This window comes from Capricornis sumatraensis, chromosome 11 (genome assembly GCF_032405125.1).
Source record: "Capricornis sumatraensis isolate serow.1 chromosome 11, serow.2, whole genome shotgun sequence".
Classification (NCBI taxonomy): domain Eukaryota; kingdom Metazoa; phylum Chordata; class Mammalia; order Artiodactyla; family Bovidae; genus Capricornis; species Capricornis sumatraensis.
The window spans coordinates 29439303-29460327 of NC_091079.1; the positions used below are offsets into that span (position 1 = coordinate 29439303).

The 21025-nt window shown below is 46.0% G+C and overlaps 1 protein-coding gene across 1 annotated transcript in view; it reads left to right on the plus strand.

The window, feature by feature from the left end:
- Window positions 1-21025, plus strand: part of ADCY8 (adenylate cyclase 8) — a 233176-nt gene that overhangs the window by 203699 nt on the left and 8452 nt on the right. The window contains exons 13-14 of the mRNA XM_068983599.1: window positions 1500-1578; window positions 10433-10591. Coding sequence (XP_068839700.1) covers window positions 1500-1578; window positions 10433-10591 — 238 coding nt within the window. The remainder of the gene's footprint in view (window positions 1-1499; window positions 1579-10432; window positions 10592-21025) is intronic.

Below are 21025 nucleotides of genomic sequence, written 5' to 3' on the forward strand. Positions count from 1 at the left end.
TGAATATCCAGCCTAGTTTACTTTCTCTTCCCTTGTATTCCCATGGCAGCCAGAGTGTATCCTTACTATGGGGTATACCATGTTATGAAATCATCTGTCTAGTTCTTTCCTTTACTGAACTGTATTGAGGGCAAAGGCAAGGTATCTTCTTCAGCTCTGTATCCTATCATGTGCCTGATACACAGTAGATGGTCAGTAATTATGTGCTTCATTGGGGCTACAGAAAAGAGATATAATAATGAGTTTCATCTATTATTAGCATCTATCTCCAAGGAAAAGCAGATGGAACTAGGAATTCATGAATCTGCGTCTTGTTGCAGCCTACAGAGTTCCTCGGAGCCCTGGGTCCCCATGTGCACAGTATCTCCCCAAGAGAAAGCACATTTCCATTCCTAAGTCTCTGTTCTGCCTGGAGAGCTGGACTGGATCGGGCCCTGTGTAAGCTGGGAGGGGGTCTTTTAGAGTAAGGCGAGGTGAAAAGCTGGGCTTGGCAGTTGAGTTCATGCTGTCATTTCCCTGAGCCCCATGCTCCTCCTGCTAGTCTCCAGGGAGAACAGAAAAGGGAAGGCTGGAGATGGCCTGGGTGCCACCATATTTACGCCCATTCTACTCTCTCTGAGCACTGCATCTCATCTCTGAAGGCCCCGTTGTGTCCTTTAACACATCAGAGTCAAGTTTCCTCTGAATGAGTTCTGAGTATGTGTATGCTGGTGGTTGGGAAGCTATAAAACAAAGGAGTAGTGTGATCTGGTGCTGTTGTTGTTCAGGCACTAAGTCGTGTCCGACTCTGCAACCCCAGGGACTGCAGCATGCCAGCTTCCTCTGTCCTTCACCATCTCCTGGAGTTTGCTCAGACTCATGTTCATTGAGTCAGTGATGCCATCAGACCACCTCGTCCTCTGTTCCCGTCTTTTCTTCCTGCCCTCAATCTTTCCGGCTTTCATGGTACTAAAAAAACAAAACTCTAGCAGCCATGCAGAAAAGAGATTGTGAAGGAGAACAACAGTGCCCAAAATTGCAATAAGGCTTTTTTATAAAAACCGAAGTGTGATTCTTAGATCACTTAGAACAGGCGCTGTCACATAGCAAGTACGATGTGCCTGTCTCTTAAATGGGGCAACACTGAAGAAAGAGAATGTCTGTCTTCACATGGACCTTTGTGATAAGAAAGTGTAAGAGTGCCTTGAAATTTAGAAAAAAAGCTTTTTGCAATAGAAGACTTCGTTATTAATGTGAATGCATTGTCTAGATGCTAGACTTTGGAGTCTTCCACCAGGTATGACCTACGTGACCTTGTGGCCTTGGGGGTCAACTGGTTTCTGATTAGCCTATGTGGAGGCCTTCAGAGAGCCCCTATCATATAGTGAGAGCTCAGAAAACAGCTGCTCCTTTCTTTTTATCCCACTCCAATCTGAATCTCAGTTTCATAATGGGTCTCCTTGAAGTCGCTTCATAGTTGTCAATAACCACGCCACTATTTGCATTTCTCCTCCCAACAGAGATTTCCTGGGGACCAAGGAAGCGTCGCTGCTGCTAATGGCCATGTTCCTTCTAGCTGTGTTCTACCATGGACAGCAGGTAATCTGACGTCTTCCTCTGCCTGCCTGTGGTTACCTGGCATTTCCCGCTGCCATAAAACTGGCCTGGGGGGGCCACCACTCATCTCTGCATAGATGACTTTTAGTAGCTTGCAGCAAGTGGCGATTCTTCTTTTTCTTCTTCTTTTATTTTCTTTTGTTTCTTTCCTTTTTTTTTTTTTTTTTTTGGCCCCTTGGCTGAGCCATGCATGGCTTGTGGGATCTTAGTTTCCTGACCAGGGTTTGAACCTAAGCCCCATTAATTAAAAGCACTGAGTCCTAACGATTGAACTGCCAGGGAATTCCCAGCAAGTTGTGATTCTTAACAAAGCAATTCCTAGTATGGAACACTTACTAAAAAAACTAAGATGGAGATGATTTGGAGAGGAAGATGGTCTTCATTCCCTTTAGGTGTATCTCCTTCAATGAAATGATTATAAGGGGGAAAAAAAAAAACAGAGCTTTCAATTTCTGGCTGAAGCCAGCTGGGATCTCTTCCAGTTCTGTTGCCTGGATAAAACTATTACTATGGAAGTTGACCTGATGGGACAGTGGTAGAGAATCTTCCTGTCAGTATAGAAGACCCAGGTTCGATCCCTTGGTTGGGAAGATTCCCCTGGAGAAGGAAATGGCAACCCATGCAAATATTCTTGCCTGGGAGATCCCATGGCCAGAGGAGCCTGGCAGGTTATATAGTCCATGGGGTCACAAAGGGTCTGACACAACCTAGCAACTAAACAATAACAATGGAAGTTGTGTAAATCAGGTTTGGGGATTTTTGTGTTTTGGCTTTTTTTTTTAATTTTTATTTTCTATTGGAGTATGGTTGAGTTAAAATGTTATGTTAGTTTCAAATGTACAGCAAAGTGATTCAGTTATATATGTATCTATTCTTTTTCAAAATCTTTTCCCATTTAGGTTATTACAGAATGTTGAGTTCAGATAGTAAAGAATCTGCCGGCAACTCAGGTGATACAGGTTCAGTCTCTGGGTTGGAAGGATTCTCTGGGTTGGAAAGATCCTCTGGAGAGGGAAATGGCAACCCACTCCAATATTCTTGCCTGGAGAATCCCATGGACAGAGGAGCCTGGTAGGCTACAGTCCATAGGATCTCAAAGAGTCAGACATGGCTGAGCAACTAACACACACTCACAACAGCACAGAGTGTGGAGCAAAGTTCCTGTGCTCTACAATTGTTGTTTGTTTGCTAAGTCATGTCTGACCCTTTTGCAATTTCATGGACTGTATAGCCCGCCAGGCTCCTCTGTCCATGGACTTTTCCAGGCAAGGATACTGGAGTGGGTTGCTGTTTCCTTCTTCCTTGTTGGCTATCTATTTTAAATATAGGTATGTGTACATGCCAACTGGGTGGTGCTAGTGGTAAAGAACCCACCTGCCAATGCAGGAGACATGAGAGACGTGGGTTCAATTCCTGGGTGGGGAAGATCCTCTGGAGGAAGGCACGGCAACGGACTCCAAGGACTTCTTGCCTGGAGAATCCTATGGACAGAGGAGCCTGGAAAACTACAGTCCATAGGGTCACACAGAGTAGGATACAACTGAAGCAACTTAGCATGCACGCACACAGGTACATGTCTATTCCAAACTCCCAGTTCAGCTTGAGGACCATCCTAACCAAGGTTCCAATCCCACCCTGCCTCCAAGAAGTTTGTGGCCTTCTCTCTGACTCTCTGTTTCCTCCTCTTTAAAATAAGACAGTAATTCCTGACTAAGGCTGTTTTGAAGAATCATTTGAGATGATTATACGTAGCATTTTGAGCACTGCCTTTCAGAGATAGAGGAGGCACTTCATCACTGATTTGTCCTGAGTAGATAAAGTGCCTATAGTATTGATGCCACTTCCCCGTCTGCCAGGATCTGGGGCGGGCACCGTGGATAGCCTCGTACAAAACCCCATCCCTAGCCCCAAGGCTTCCTGTCTCCTGGAGGAGAGTGGACACTAAGTAATGCAGTGTGGGATGTGCTATGAGTGGGCCAGCCTTGTCCAAGGACCTCAAGAGTCAGAGAAGCAGGAAATTATTCTGCATGGAGCATCACACCAGGCCTCACCCAAGAGATGTCACCTGTCCTCCACAACTGGTAGGATTTCTCCATGCGGACGCGGACCGTGAATGCAGCAACACTCGTCACTTTCTGCTAGAGCAAGGCCGTCTGCTTCACTGCTGTGCTCTGGATCCCAGTCCGTCTCTCTGTGTGTGTACTTCAAAAAAAGAAAAGTAACCAGGAAAGGGAAAAAACAAGAAGACTGTCAGCCAGAGCAGAAATAGAAACATACCACTGAGAAGTCACCATGGAGACAGGGAGGTAGTGAATCCTGAGAAACCAGGCATGAAACAGCCAAAAGCCCCAGGAAGCTAGAGATACATACAAAAAGTTATTTGTAATAAAGCGGGATGGTAACATGTTGTTTAGTCACTAAGTCATGTCTGACTCTTTTGTAACCCCATGGACTGTAGCCCACCAGGCTCCTCTGTCCATGGATTTCCCAGGCAAGAAGACTGGAGTAGGTTGCCAGGGGATCTTCCCAACCCAACAATCGAAACTGTGTCCCCTGCTTGGCAGGTATATTCACCACTGAACCACCTGGGAAACCTGATAGTAAAATGTACTCAGGGGGACAAAATCAATGAAACTAAACTTGGCAATCGAAGAAAAGAAGGCAAGAGTTAACATGCATAGCCTCCTACTATGTGTCTGGCACTTCACCTGTATTATCGAATCATCTCAACAACCTGAATGGTCATTACGACGGATCCTGTTTTACAGATGAAGGAAGTCAGGCTACTGAGCTAGAAAGTGAGAGAACTAGAATTCAACCCCAAATCTGTCTCCAGAGCCCACCTTTCCACTTTCTCGATTGAGGGAAAAACAAAAAGCACTGTCTGTGTGTCTTCACAACACCGAGGGCATTCAGTCCTGCAATATGACCTTACCTCGCTTTTCAGTTTCAGCTGGAACATTAAGCCAAAGGTCAAAGTCTGGCCACTGGCAGTATCCCCCTACTTAAGTCTTTCTGGTTTTCCCTGAGAACTGGGATCATGTCCTCCACGTCCTAATGGCTTCTGGTTACAGGGGAGAAATTCTTCATCTGACATGTAAATGACAAGGCATTTGAGGGCTGTGAAAACAGAATCAGACAAGGCAATCCTATAGAAAAGTGTAGGTATACTCCATCACGTGGGTTTTAAACTGACAAGTGAGGAATTCTCAGAAATGGCTAAGAGAAAGTTCAGAATTGGAGAGGGGAGGTCCTCATTTTAGAATAGGAAAGCTGTTTCTATCTTCCCTGTCGCCTTAAGGATTACTCTGTGCCTCTTAGTGCCTCCTCAAAGCTCTTCTGAAATTCTGATTCAGTTTATTCTGTTCTCCATTTGTCCTGCAAAAGCAGATAACCTCATCTCATGAAGAATATGAGTAAAGTAAGAGCAAGTAAGTGAATAATGAGGGCCTGAGTACTTAAGTGATATCTGATTATTTTCTTTTTTATTTTTAACCTTCAAAGGGTTTTTTAAGAGATTTTTTTTAATGTGGACAATTTTTAATGTCTTTATTGAATTTGCTACAATACTGTTTCTGTTTCATGCTTTGGTTTTTTTGGCTGCAAGTCGTGTGGGATCTTAGTTCCCCGACCAGGGATTAAACCTGCACCCCTTGCTTTGGAAAGCAGTCTTAACCCATGGACCACCAAGAAGTCCCTCAAAAGGTTTTAAAATGACATAGCTGCATCCCATAACTGTAGCAGTTACAGATGTACCCTTTGGAGTGGGGTAGATATTATTCAAATCCCAACTCTGCCATTCAATAGATAAGGGACATTCAGTCATTTATCTAACTTTCTGTATCTCCATTTCCTCACCTATAAAGTGGGTATGATAATAACAGTTTCTGTTTTTTTGTAGTATTAAAAAAACTGTAATATTGTAGTATTTGTAGTATTGTTTTTTGTAGGTTTTTTTGTAGTATTATATGAGAATATAATTATAATGCACCTCTCCCAGTGATTTGCACTTGGAGTAAGTGCTCAAACATCGTGAGCTATTAATTTTTACTTTAGAAGCAAGAGTCTGAGACAGAGAAAGTGTTATTATCCATCTGGTCGCAAGGCAGCAGCAGAGACTCAAGTCACTTGAGGTCACAAACTCACAAAGGAGAACCAAACAGAAACAGGGATACAAATGCTCCAACTTCTTGGTCCACGCCCTCTCCACCACATGGTGCTGCCTGTCTGTTAGAGGATACCTTTCTGCAGAACTGCATCACCTCAAGCATCATTTCATGACGCCCATCAGAGTCCTGTTCATCCGGATCAAGGCCATCCATTCCTGCTCCCACTGTGTTCCCTGGTGACTCAGAGGCCCTCTATTTTTATTAAAGCCTGAATAATCCCCACTGATGCCTGGTACACAGCAGCATCCCAGTGGGAGCATGTGTAATTGTACATCTCCAGAGTGACAGAGGCGGTTATGTAACCGAATAATTGGGAACTCTCATCCTGCACATATGTGAAAGCAATACGCCAATTCCTCCTCCTCTGAGGCAGGTGAACATCCTGAATGTTGGACAGAAGAGAGCAGACAGCCAGGTGCCTCCCACCTCGTGCCTGATTCATTGCAGCCCTGAGGTTTGGGCTTGGCCTCAGCTCTCCCTTCAGAGCAAAGGACATCACACCTGTTCACAGAGATAGAGATTAATGAGGTCAGGTCTCTAGTCACTTATTTCCGGGTCTGATAAAGATAGGCATTAGGATTGTGCAGCTTAGAAAGACCCAAGCCTTGGGACCAAATTATTAAATTTGCATCCCAACAAAGGTCCATCTAGTCAAGGCTATGGTTTTTCCAGTGGTCATGTATGGATGTGAAAGTTGGACTGTAAAGAAAGCTGAGCGCCGAAGAATTGATGTTTTTGAACTGTGGTGTTGGAGAAGACTCTTGAGAGTCCCTTGGACTGCTAGGAGATCCAACCAGTCCCTTCTAAAGGAGATCAGCCCTGGGTGTTCTTTGGAAGGAATGATGCTAAAGCTGAAACTCCAGTACTTAGCCCACCTCATGCGAAGAGTTGACTCATTGGAAAAGACTCTGATGGTGGGAGAGATTGGGGGCAGGAGGAAAAGGGGACGACAGAGGATGAGATGGCTGGATGGCATCACTGACTCGATGGACATGAGTTTGAGTGAACTCCGGGAGTTGGTGATGGACAGGGAGACCTGGCGTGCTGTGATTCATGGGGTCGCAAAGAGTTGGACATGACTGAGCTACTGAACTGAACTGAACTGAACTGAGGCTCTTGGAAGAACAGATGACCTTGAGATGCTCAACCTCCCAAACCTGCCATTTCTTTACCTGCAAAAGGAAAAGTCTAATAGTTATCTATCAAGAATTGGAGAACCACTGAATGAAGTCATGTTCGTAGAGTGCAGGGGTTAAAAGCCACAGCTTGGAGTCCAAATGCCCTGAGTTCAAAGCCCAGCCTCTGTTTGTGAAACCTTGGGCACCGGACTTTACCTTTCTGTGCCTCCGTTTCCTCAATTATAAAATGGGCATAAAAAAGTACCTGCTTTGTTGAGCCATGGTGTAATTAAAAGACTTTCAGTATATTTGAAATGCTAAGTACAGTGCCCAGTTCAAGACAAGGACTCAGCCCGTGTTAATTATCATTCTGTGTTAAGAGCCTGGCACAAAACATATAAACAATGTTTGTTAGTTCCTTTGGTACTCTTTCCTTTTTTCTTTTATAAACTCAGAAATTTATTTCTCCCAGGGGAGGATAGGAAGTCCAAGACCAAGGTGCTGGCAGCTTCAGTGTCTGGTGAGGAGGGCCCACGTCCTGGTTCATAGGCTTCTCACTACATCCTCACATGGCAGGAGGCACAGGGACATCTCTGGGATCTCTTTTATAGACCTTGATCTCATTCATGAAAGTTCAAACCTCATGACCTAAACACCTCCCAAAGGCCCCACCTCTGAATACCATCACTTTGAGGGTTAAGATTGCAAAATATGAATTTTGAGGGCACACAAACCCTTGGTACTGTTTTCATGTAGCCAGTTCCTAAACGGTTTGGGAAGGGAAATCAGAATACAAAAAGTTGAAAGGGATTATTCATTGTATCTTGCAACTCAGATACAATGCAAGTGAAAGTATTAGTCGCTCAGTTATGTCCAACTCTTTGTGGCCGCATGGACTGTGGCCCACCAGATTCCTCTGTCCATGGAATTCTCCAGGCAAGAATACTGGAGTGGGTAGCCACTCCATTCTCCAGGGAATCTTCCCAACCCAGAGACTGAACCCAGGTCTCCCACATCGCAAGCAGATTCCTTACTGTCTGAGCCACCAAGGAAGCCCCTCAGATACAATCAATTCAGTTCAGTTGCTGTCATGTCCAACTCTTTGCGACCCCATGGACTGCAGCACACCAGGCTTCCCTGTCCATCACCAACCCTGAGCTTGCTCAAACTCATGTCCATCGAGTTGGTGATGCCATCCAGCCATCTTATCCTCTTTTGTTCCCTTCTTCTCCTGCCTTCAATTTTTCTCAGCATCAGGGTCTTTTCTGATGATGCAGTTCTTTGCATCAGGTGGCCAAAGTATTGGAGCTTCAGCTTCAGCATCAGTCCTTCCAATGAATATTCAGGAATTTCCTTTAGTACTTGACTGGTTTGATCTCCTTGCTGTCCAAGGGACTCTCAAGAGTCTTTTCCAAAACCACAATAATCTAACAATAATACCACAGATACCACCACCTACCAGGTGATTGTTGTAAACACTTTGAAGATTTTTGTTGAGCTCTTTTTAGCCTTAGAATATTTCTCTCTATGAATGTGCCTGCAAATTATTGTGTTAAAAGATATTTGGAATAATTCCTGTCTGTGTGGTTATACCTGTAGGTTTGCTTGTTTGTTTGAGCTTTTAAAAATTCCATCCAGTTTCATAATTAAGTAAAATAGTTCCATGATTCAAAAGTCAGGATTATAAAACAAGATATAATTTTTAAAGTTTAAATGTATCCCTATTCCTTCATCCCACCTTCCTCATCTCATTGCAATGATTTTTTGTATTTTTGTACTTCGATTTTTAATAAATAAAGAAATATATATATATGTGGAGAGAGAAATATATAGATATTCCCTTTCCTTAGATTGATAATGGCAAACTGTGCATGTATTTCTCTGCCTTAGATACCAACCCATCAAAGTACATATAGAGAAATATTCTTCACTTCTTTTTATAGCTGTATATAAGTTTATTCAACCAAAATGAGCACTTGGATTGTTTCCAGCTTTTGCTATTAGAAATTCTGCTGAAAGAATAACCTTGCACCTCTGCCTTTTCATATTTTTGTCATCCACTGAGACTTGCACATAAGACAAAGAAAAAAACTAGCTGAATTTTTTTAAGCCCTTGAATTCAGGGCATCTAACCATGTGTTTAATGGTGCAACATATTGTTCATTTCAACAGTTAAAGACTTTGTTTTTTTTTTTTTTTTTCCAAAGAGAACTGGAATAATCCAGCATGATTTTATTTGAGTAAAACCATTCAAACACTTAAAAAATGTTTAAAATGCTCATAAAAACAAAATGTAACTTATATAAAATGTATTTGTTGAACTGCATTCTTTCAAATCAAGCATACAAATATCTTGTGAACAAGGAAATTCATTCATTATGATAAAACCATTCTAATAGTTTTTATTTTTTTTTTTATTTTTTTATTTTTTTTGTTTTTTTTTTTTAATTTTAAAATCTTTAATTCTTACATATGTTCCCAAACATGAAACCCCCTCCCACCTCCCTCCCCATAACATCTCTGTGGGTCATCCCCATGCACCAGCCCCAAGCATGCTGTATCCTGCATCAGACATAGACTGGCGATTCAATTCTTACATGATAGTATACATGATAGAATGCCATTCTCCCAAATCATCCCACCCTCTCCCTCTCTCTCTGAGTCCAGTTAAAGACTTTGAAATAATGACATTACTAAAAGCCCTCATAAATATGATTTCTGAGATTTTTTAGAAAAGGAAACTGTCCTCTTTCCAATGAAAAGAAATGCTAAGATGGGAGAGAAGTTGGCGAAGGGTGGATACATGTATATGTATGGCAGAGTCCCTTTGCTGTTCACCTGAAACTATCAAAACACTGTTAATCAGCTATACCACAGTACAAAAGATAAAGTTTTTAAGAAAGAGTAACAATTTTTAAAAATTAAAAATCAAACAGGATTCTAGGAGAAGAGGGAACTGATAGGTATTAAATACCTACTGTGACTCATATGTTCTACCTACAACTTCCTAAATAATTCCTGACCCAGGGATTGAACCCACGTCTCCAGCACTGCAGGTGGATTCTTTACCACTGAGCCACTAGGACATCCTTGTTGTATATATTTAAGGCATTAATGTATGTATATTCCCTAGAAAAGTTCCTGGCACCATCTAATGAGCACAGCCTACGTGTTAGCTGGTTTTACTACTGTAATTTATTTGTTGGGTCAAGAAATATTAATGAAACACCAGCCCTGTGCCAGGAACATTGCTGTATGGTAAGGATGTGATATTGAACTGGGGGAAGAACCTTGACCTCACAGCACCTGCAAAGCACAGTGGAGGAAAGAATCAATGGCAAAATCCTAGGTGCCCCAGTGCTAGGAAGGGGAGGTACACAGCCCTGTAAAATCTACTTATCTTCTGATCTCTTGGTGTCAGGCAAAAGGCCTCCCAAAATGTTCAGCTTGGGCTCTGTTTCACCTGTGGAGGGCTCCAGAGAAACCCTGTCCACCTCCCACAAACGTGTGTCTGAACCCGTTCCTTCCCTTCTGTCCTCTGAACCGCAGCTGGAGTACACGGCCCGCCTGGACTTCCTGTGGCGAGTCCAGGCCAAAGAGGAGATCAACGAGATGAAGGAGCTGAGGGAGCACAATGAGAACATGCTGAGGAACATCCTGCCCAGCCACGTGGCCCGCCACTTCCTGGAGAAGGACCGGGACAATGAGGTGAGCCCAGGCTTGTCCGGCCCCCGAGGACGGGCAGCCGTGGGAGGGCTGCGGACACACTGACCCCAAGCGCTCGGAGGGTCCCGCTGTCCTCGCCTGGAGACCAGGCCCACTCCCCCGCACTCTGAAACACGCATGTGGCCTCCCCAGCTTCTGGTACCTCGTCTGTAAGATGCATGTAATAAGTTCGCTAGTGCAAGACTGAGTTGGGATTTTAAAGTTTTACATAGGTGTGTGTATATATACATAGAATTCCAACAATTCCACTTTGGGGTTAAGTAACCAACAGGATGGAAACTAGAGTCACAAGAAGACAGCTGCACAGTCACATTCATAGCAACATTATTTATAATAGCGGAATGTTGGGATCATACAAGACTCCGTCAAAAGATAAATGGACAAGGGAAACGGAGTCTGTAGGTACAGTGGAATGTTGTGTGAATACATATAGTGGAATGCTGTTCAGTCTTTGGAAGGAAGTAAATTCTGACACATGCTGCAACATGGATGAAGCCTGAACACTACAGCAAGTGAAGTAAGCCTTAGCCTTTGACTACAAAAGGACAGCCTTGTCTGAGCAAAGCAAACTAAACCTTCCTGTTGTCCGAGTCACAACAAACACTCAAAAAATATTTCTCAGGCACAGACTGTGCAATAAACATCTAAAAGGCCCTGGGACGCTTCTGAGGGATTACCTAGACAAGGGCTTGCCATCATGTAGCGTATATTCAAATGGGGGCAGAGAGATAACAGCCCAGTACAGAAGCACACTGTGACGGCGCTGCTCCGATGGGTGAGCAAAGGTTACCTGCTAGTAGCTGCTGGCAAGGGCAGGTGTGATCAGGGGAGATGCCCACACCTGGCCTGCAACAGAGTGATGGGAAGGACCAAGTCATGCTAAGAGAGTGGGGAGGAGGCAGGGCAATTCAGGAGAGAGAGAACAGCACAAGCAGAGACGAGGTGAGGATGAGCTTGAGGTGCCCGTGGAACAGGAAGGTCGGGCTAGAGGATTCTCTCAGTCCCCCAAGGCTGTTATAATAAATACTGCATGACTTAAAGCAACAGAAATGTCTTCTCTCACAGTTCTGGTAGCCAGAAATCTGAAATCAGTGCAGTAACATGACCATGCCCTCTCTGAAGTCTCTAGGAAGAATTCTGCCTCCTCTTCCAGCTTCTGGTGGCCTCAAGCACTCCTTAGCTTGTGGCCACATCAGTCTAGTCTCTGCCTTAGTCACAGGACCTTCCCCCTCCTTATAAGGGCCTGCGTCCTCTTTTCATATGAGGACACCAGTCCTTAGATTTAGGACTCTCTCTCTCCAGTATGACCTCATCTTAGCTTAATCACATTTGCAAAGACCTCGTTTCCAAATAAGGGCTCATTCTGAGGTTGTGGAAAGAAAGAAAGGGAAAGTGAAAGTCGCTCAGTCATGTCTGACTCTTTGCAACCCCATGGACTATACAGTCCATGGAATCCTCCAGGCCAGAATACTGAAGTGGGTAGCCTTTCCCTTCTCCAGGGGATCTTCCCAACCCACGGATCGAACCCAGGTCTCCCACACTGCAGGCAGACTCTTTACCAGTTGAGCCACATGGGAAGCCCGGGTTGTGTGGGGGACATGAGTCTGGAACACTTCCCATTCCAAGGATGAAGAGTGATGAGTGATGTGAGAAGGTCTGGGGCCAGGGCCTGGTAGTTGGGTCTCATGGAGTATGGTAGGGTTCAGGGCACCCTTTTGAGTGCTGTGTGAGCCTTTGGAAAGTGTTACCTAATCTGACCAAATGCTAATAGAGTGTGGATAGTTCAGTTCAGTTCAGTCGCCCAGTCGTGTCCAACTCTTTGTGACCCCATGAATTGCAGCACACCAGGCCTCCCTGTCTATCACCAACTCCCGGCATTCACCCAAACTCATGTCCATCGAGGCAGTGATGCCATCCAGCCATCTCACCCTCTGTTGTCCCCTTCTCCTCCTGCCCCCAATCCCTCCCACCATCAGAGTCTTTTCCAATGAGTCAGCTCTTCGCATGAGGTGGCCAAAGTACTGGAGTTTCAGTTTTAGCATCAGTCCTTCCAAAGAACACCCAGGACTGATCTCCTTTAGAATGGACTGGTTGGATCTCCTTGCAGTCCAAGGGACTCTCAAGAGTCTTCTCCAACACCACAGTTGAAAAGCATCAATTCTTAGGCACTCAGCTTTCTTCACAGTCCAACTTTCACATCCCTACATGACCACTGGAAAAACCATAGCCTTGACTAGACAGACCTTTGTTGGCAAAGTATGTCTCTGCTTTTTAATATGTTATCTAGACTGGTCGTAACTTTCCTTCCAAGGACTAAGAGTCTTTTAATTTCATGGCTCCAATCACCATCTGCAGTGATTTTGGAGAAAGCAAAGGAGAAAAGGAAAGATATAAGCATCTGAATGCAGAGTTCCAAAGAATAGCAAGGAGAGATAGGAAAGCCTTCCTCAGCGATCAATGCAAAGAAATAGAGGAAAACAACAGAATGCGAAAGACTAGAGATCTCTTCAAGAAAATTAGAGACACCAAGGGAACATTCCATGCAAAGATGGGCTCAATAAAGGACAGAAATGGTATGGACCTAACAGAAGCAGAAGATATTAAGAAGAGCTGGCAAGAATACACAGAAGAACTGTACAAAAAAAGATCTTCATGATCCAGATAATCACGATGGTGTGATCACTCACCTAGAGCCAGACATCCCGGAATATGAAGCCAAGTGGGCCTTAGAAAGCATCACTATGAACAAAGCTAGTGGAGGTGATGGAATTCCAGTTGAGCTATTTCAAATCCTGAAAGATGATGCTGTGAAAGTGTTGCACTCAATATGCCAGCAAATTTGGAAAACTCAGCAGTGGACACAGGACTGGAAAAGGTCATTTTTCATTCCAGTCCCAAAGAAAGGCAATGCCAAAGAATGCTCAAACTACCGCACAATTGTATTCATCTCACACGCTAGTAAAGTAATGGTCAAAATTCTCCAAGCCAGGCTTCGGCAATACATGAACTGTGAACTTCCAGATGTTCAAGCTGGTTTTAGAAAAGGCAAAGGAACCAGAGGAAAGACTTGCCAACATCCACTGGATCATGGAAAAAGGAAGAGAGTTCCAAAAAATCATCTATTTCTGCTTTATTGACTATGCCAAAGCCTTTGACTGTGTGGATCACAATAAACTGGAAAATTCTGAAAGAGATGGGAATACCAGACCACCTGACCTGCCTCTTGAGACACCTATATGCAGGTCAGGAAGCAACAGTTAGAACTGGACATGGAACAACAGAGTGTGGATAAGAGAGTCACAAAGCCAGAAACTAGTTAGGTCATCAGGAAAGGGTCTGATGGGGAGGCCTAAGATGTCGCAGTGAGATAGAAGTGGAGGAATCCCAGGTACCTTTACAGATTGGAGTCAACAGGACTCGATAATGGAGTGGATGTGAAAGGTAAGAAATGGAGAGAAAAAAAAAACAACACAAAAATCAAGCCATTTGGTTCACCCTCTCACCACTTAGAAAAAAGTAACTCGAGGGAAATAAAAGATGCCTTTAAAGACCTGAAGCGTTATCGCATGAGAGGGACTGACCTTGCTCTGTGAGACTCCAGAGGGCAGACCCAGGGCCGTGGACACCCTCAGGGGATATCTCTGTATTCAGCACTATGTGGAACCCTATGGTGATGGAGCCATCAGGCTGTGAGACCCACAAGAGCAGGGAAAACGTCAGCCTTAGTCACCACCGATCCTTGGGCCCTGGTGCCCTCACCCTGTGGTCTTGCTCGCTAAAGGTTTGTGGACGAACTAGAATGGTGAGTTCTTTGCTGAAACTTTTTAAGTGGCGAGAAGAAAGGCCTTGCCAAGGACACTACAAAGGCAAGGTCAGTTGTCGGGGAGACCAGACCAAGACAACCCTTCCACTAGAGAGTTTCAAACTGAGTCAAACAGGGGATGAAAAACTCATAGAGCAAAGATCACAGACTGGCTGATCCTGAGACAAATCTGGCCAGCAAGCCAGTGGGCTGGGACAGTGGTCAGTTAGCTGTTTTGCTTTTTGGTTTTAATTGGTAGAGTCGATGCCTTTAGACATGGAATGGACTCTCCAATTTATTCATCTCTACTCTGACACTTACGTTACCTGCTGGACCTCTGAAAACATTTGGGGTTGTGACCCCTGCCTTAGGATAGAATTTAGGAGAGACCTACAAGGTCTATTTCCCATCTGAGCCTCTGCAAAAGGCCAGTGGGAGAGAAACCAAGAGCATGAGTCATCTGCTGCTTGAATAATCAGCCCTTGAAGAACTCACGCCCTTGAGAGTCTGTTGGATGCAGATTAAGGCACCAAACACCCTGAACAGATGGAGTTCTCTGGAATTGGGTTCAAGCCTGGTTTCCTTAGAGCTCCCTAAGGTCAGGGACTTTGTTGCAAGAGCTTCTTGAGGAAGCCAAGAAAGCGAAATGTCGCTGAGCATCAACCACGACCACCGGAAGAAGCAGATGGAACGCTGGAGCCCTTGGAGGGAAGACCCACAAAGAAATGAAAGGAAAGCCACCTGTCAATCAAGACACCAAAACAATGAGTTATTTGGAACCAGTGGGGAAGAACAAGAATGCACTGGCTGACTTCATACTGAAAGGAAGGAAACCAACCAGAGATGCCCAGACCCCAGGTCATCAGCGATTATTCTAGCCAAACCCCCACTGAGCAAAACAAAGGTCAGGCTCAGCCTTCATCACATGGATAAGACATTCTCAATAGAAAGTCTTGTCAAGTTCATTTGTGGTTTTATAAATATTTAAACAGTTTGCACCTGGCTAGGCTTAAACAGAGAAAGTTTTGCTTTGCCTGGAGGACTTCACGTGATATTGCCGTATCATTTACTGAACACCTACTGTGTGCCAGGTGCTGAGACAGGCAATTGATGAAAATAATATTTCATTCTATTCACAACCTGAAGAGGAGGGTTCTGTGACCCCCACTGTCGTGATGAGGAAACTGGGGCTCAGAGAGGTCCATGGTGTGCCTCTGTTGACTTTAGCAAAGCCACGACTCTGCTCCAGCCCCTCGAATTTCTTCCATCTGTGCCACGTTACCCCTTACTGTGCTGCTGCCGTGGTGCCCCAGAAGTTTGTCAAGATGAGGGAGTGTGCACGTGTGTGTGGTGGTTATAGAAGATGTCTATGTGGCGTGATTTATATTGCATAGGTATCTGGAAAGATTGGGATGTGTGTCTGGAAATATGAACGTATATGTGGGAGAACTTGGCGTTTGTGTGTGTGTGTGTGTGTGTGTGTGTGTATGTGTATGCTTGTGCATGTGTGTGTGTGCAGGAGACACAGGCAGAGTGGTGTAACATGTGAAGGGGTGACAGACAGAGGCAGGACAGCTATAGCCTGCAAGAATTCCCAATTTCATGCTCTGTTTCCTTAAGAGGCATTTTTAGCTTCTTCTCTTGCTACAAATCTGACTGTGATAGAAACCTGTGAATATCTGCTTGGGGACATTTGTGACTTTGGGTCCCAGCTTTCAGAGGTGAGGGCAGTGCTCACAGATATGGGCAACAAGGCAGTAAGAATGATTCTCCTCATTTCATCGATGAAGAAAACTGAGGCTCAGAGAAGTAAAGGAATTTGCCCAAGGTCACAAAGCTAGTGTGTGGTGAGCTGGAATTCGAGCCCAGGTGTGCACAACCTCCAAGCCCAATGCTGTGCTTTTTCTCCTGCACTTTGCTGTCAGGGCCTGAGTGGCAGAGACGGGGGAGCAGTGGCAAGGAATGACGCAAGCCACCCAAGCCTAGGGCAGCTGACAGAGCCTTGCCCTCGGGAACATCCTGTCCGAGTCTGTTCCGGCTGTGTCAGCCACGCAGAGGTCCTGGCAGCTTCTGCTATCCTGCTTGACTTTCGGCTTAGAATAGCACTCAGCACGCCAGGCAGGGACTCTCTTGCCGATCAGGCCAGCTGGGCCGGGTCAGCAGTGTCAGGCAGGCGCTCGCTGAGTCCCAGGAAACCTGCTCGCTCATCCTGGCTCTGTTGGAACTTCTGAAAGACAGTGACAAGGGCAGTTGTCTCAGGTGCTGGACAGCCCGTGCCACACAAATGCCGCCTCTGTCCTGAGCTAGCTGTGTGACCCAGGGCAGCTTATGCAACCTCTCTGAATCCATTCTGTCATTCAGCTGAGGAGGAAATAATACCAACCTTGCTGAACTGCTGTGAGAATTAAATTGGGCAAGAAGAACACATGAAGTGCCCAGTGTGGCCAGCTGTAAGCAGGGCTCAGCGTAGAAGAGCCATTTGGTATATTTGAAAATCTGATGCCTGAACTTCAGTCCTGGCTCCTCTCATGACTTTGTGACCGTGAACAAGTGGCTAGCCTCTGTAGAGCTCATTTTCCGCATCTCCACAGTAACAGTATCCCCCAACTGTACGTTACAACATTTACGTGAGTTATTATGCATAAAGGGCTTAAGCGGTGCCTGGCACATTTTACAAGCCCTCTGATTCTCGCTGTTGTTAATTCTGAAAATATGAGTCATCATTACTCTTTTCCACTCCCAGCCCCACCTCCCACCTATTCACTCCGTCATTCATTCCCCAAGGATTTCTTGAGGGTCAACCATGTGCCATATGTTATTCTGGATCCTGGGGTTCAAACAAAGAAGAACAAAGAAGACGAAGTCCTGCTTGATATGAGGCACATGTTTTTCTGGGAAAACAGACATTAAAACGAATGAATATGTAACAGAGTTATATATTAATGTTCATGTTCTATGAGGGTGGACGAAGCTGAGTTAGACAATTGTTGTTGTTGTTGTTCAGTCACTAAGTAATGTCCGACTCTTTGCGATCCCCTGGACTATAGCCTGCCAGGCCCCTCTGTCCAGGGGATTGTCTAGGCAAGAATACTGGAGTAGGCTGCTGTTTCTTCCTCCAGGGGATCTCCCACCCCAGAAATCAAACCCGCGTCTCCTAAATTGGCAGGCAGATTCTTTACCACTGAGCCACCTCGGTATCCCCCAGTAAGAGAAAACCACGTGTGAAAAGAGGGCATTTACACTGGAGGGTCCTGGAAGTTTTCTCTGAGCACATGGCATTTGAGCTGAGACCTGAGGATACTTACAAGGCCAGGAGGTATCAGACACTGTTTCTCCCCTGCAGAGAGGTGACTTCACTTAGTATAAGACACACAGGGCTTTAGATCAGACAGGCCTGAGCCAATGAAAAACCAGACTTGGTTCCCTGGGCAAAATCTTCATCTTGGCTTCCGGGTAGGGGGCAGAGGGTGGAGCATGCAGGTGCTCGAATCCTCTGCAAAGCCCAAACCTGTACATCTAGCCAGAGGAGGGTGACAATGAAACAATAATGGCCTTTCTATACTCATCAATCCCTCCTCAGTGTTCAGTGTTTTTATCTTTTTAGAACTCAAAATAGAAAGAAACAGATGGCACACTCAGTGCGGTCGATTGGAGCGAGTCAGGTGACAGTATGTCTCTAAAGGTGTGGACAGGTGTGGGCAGGGGTCTGGAGCTCTCCCATGAGCCCCTCCAAGCACCCCACCCCCTTCTCCCTGCTCACTTGGAAAGGGAGGGGCTACCTGCCTGGGTCACGGCAGTGACCTCGCAAGCCCTCTGACACCCAGATGAGGGTTATCAACTGGGGACGCTGGGCCAGAGATCCAGGAGCAGGGGAAGGAGAATGAGGCCAGTATATTATTATTCCTTTGGCTCCCTCCCTTGGGATCCATCTGAGGCTGCCTACATCCCCCACAGAAACTGACAGCTCCTCCCGAGGCCACTGCTGGGCCACCTCCGATGTCAAATCAACATCCTTGTGTCTGGCTCTTCTCATCCCTTTGAGCCCAGGAGGACGGCAGCTCGACTGCCACGAGCCCTGTTTTCCTGAGGGATTTCTTAGGGGAAACTTGTACTTGACCCTCATCTTCCTAGTTAAGCCCTTTGTAAATTGTTGTCCTTTAATTGCTAAGTCATGTTCAACTCTTTGCAACCCCCTGGACTGTAGCCTGCCAGGCTCCTCTGTCCATGGGATTCTCCAGGCAAGAATACTGGAGTGGGTTGCCATGCCCACCTCCAGGAGATTTTCCTGACCCAGGGGTTGAACCCACATCTCGTGCGTTGGTAGGCAGGTTGTTTACTGTTCACCTGGGAAGCCCTTTGTAAATTACCCTCCTTGAATTATCTTAATTTGAATGTGCCCTTTCTCTTCTGTTGCGTCCCTAGTTGAAGCCACAGGAACAAAGAAGTGGGTAAAGCCTCATAGGGTCAATCGTCTTGGGAACTGGTACCATCCCACGCCTGAAGGGTCAACAGATAGAGCAGTTCCTGGGACCAGTGACAGTCGTAGCGCTAGGAGAGGGCATTTTGACAGGAGCCAGGCCACCAGGGGAAGACAGCCGCTGCTGGCCGCGGCGCAGAGGATCAAGGGCGCCACACAGAGCATCTCGGGAAGACCAGGGCGGCAGCAGATCAGACGCGAGCATCTCCTCTACCCCCGAGGGACCTGAAGCAGAGACCTGATCTCCCTGGCCGAGGCCACAGGGCTACGTCTGCAGGCTCATCGTCGCCTCTCTTCACGTGTTCCCAACTTGGCCCACTGAGGAAAGAGCTTCCTGTGACACCTTCCACCCTCTGGGGCAGTGCTATGGAGGCGGGGTCTCATCATCACCTATCCCACCTTCCCCGCCCTAGTGGATGTGACTGGGGAGGCCAGAGTCGTTGGACTACTGTGCTAACGGCTCATGAGTCCCGCAGTCTGTCTCATTTCCTCTGGGACTTGTTTGTGCCCAAGACAAAGAAGTTCTGTCCTTCCACTTGGCCAGCCCAGTAGTGCAGAACCCCCTTGCTACCCGCTAGGATCACAGAATGTGACTGTGTTTGGAGAGGGGGGTCTTTAAAGGGAGAGGGTAGGGTTCTCATCTAAAATGCCTGGTGTCTTTATAAGAGGAGGAAATTAGGACACAATTTTTATATCCACTGATACACATGTAACAGACCTCACGTGAAGACCCAGGGAGAAGAAGCCACCTGTAAGCCAATGGAGAGCAGTCTCAGAAGGAGCCAACCCAGCCAACACCTTGACCTTAAGCTTCTAGCCTTCAGCACTGTGAGAAGGTAAACTTCGGTAGTTTAAGCCGCTTGGGCTGCAGCACTTTGTTACAGCAGCTTGAGCAAACTAATACAACAGGTAACTGAGCAAACAGAGATTTTCTTTCTCTCCGAATCCCAGCCATTCAGAGGATGCGGTTCTGTAGGTTTGCTTATGCAGGTTCTCCGACCCATAAAGCAGCCAGGCTTCTCCTACGGTATCGCTCCATTGTTCAAGGCCAAGGTGAATGACCCAGCCTCAGAAAGCTGTGTACCACGGCTATGCAACTTGGCTACAATCTGCACTGCCCCCCAGTCCAACCCAATCCAGCTGGTCACCAGCCACCTCTGCACTTTTGAATGAAGGTTAGCAAAACCATCCATTCAGACGTACCCACTCTTAAAGCTCAAGTCAACTGATCATGGGTCAGGGACAACCTCTTTCTCAGACCAAGGACGTAAAAGGCAGAGAAGGCAAGTCCAGGTGTGCTGAGTGGGAAAGACCCTGGACGTCTTTAACTCTGGCTCTTCTGCTGCCAACTGCATGATCCCAATGTCTTAAGTCATCCGTGTCTCATTTTCCTTATCTGTACAGTGGGTATAAAAATTGTACCTACTTCTCACAGGATTAGTTCAAGGATTAAAGCATCGGATTCTATCCAAAAGTGCTTTGTAAAGCTTTAACGTTTCCTATACAGGCTAAGGGACCTGGGTTCAATCCCTGGGTCGGAAAGATCTCCTGGAGAAGGAAATGGCAGTCCACTCTAGTACTCTTGCCTGGAAAATTCCACGGACGGAGGAGCCTGGTACAGTCCATGGGGTCACAAAGAGTCAGACACAACTGAGCGACGTCACTTTCACTTTAGACCCTGTATAGGGCATGTATGACATTGCAGGCATCCAAAAACTACTAATTGGATGATTTGAACACGCTGAGATGAACAGCGTGGAGTCCCTGCCCTTGTGGAGTCCACAGGTAAAGGAAGAGAGGGACATTAAGACGATGCACACGGCAGGCGCAGGTGCCCACACGGCCCAAGTCAGCCTCCCACCCCTATTGGTGAGTCCAGGAAGTTTTGCAGGAACATATGATACCTAGGTGGGTAGTGAAGGCAGAAAACTAGAGTTAGCCTGGTTAGGGAGGCTCATTGCAGGGAAGGAGGGACATATTCTATCAAGGGACAGACAGTAAAAATGAAAGCATTGAAGAGGATGTGTCTTTGGCTTCTTCCAGAAACATTCCTTGGGACAAGGGTTCGCGTGCAAGTATCTTGCTTGGAGGTTGTCCCAGGAAACCCTCCCAGGTAGACAGGAGAGGAAGAAGGGAT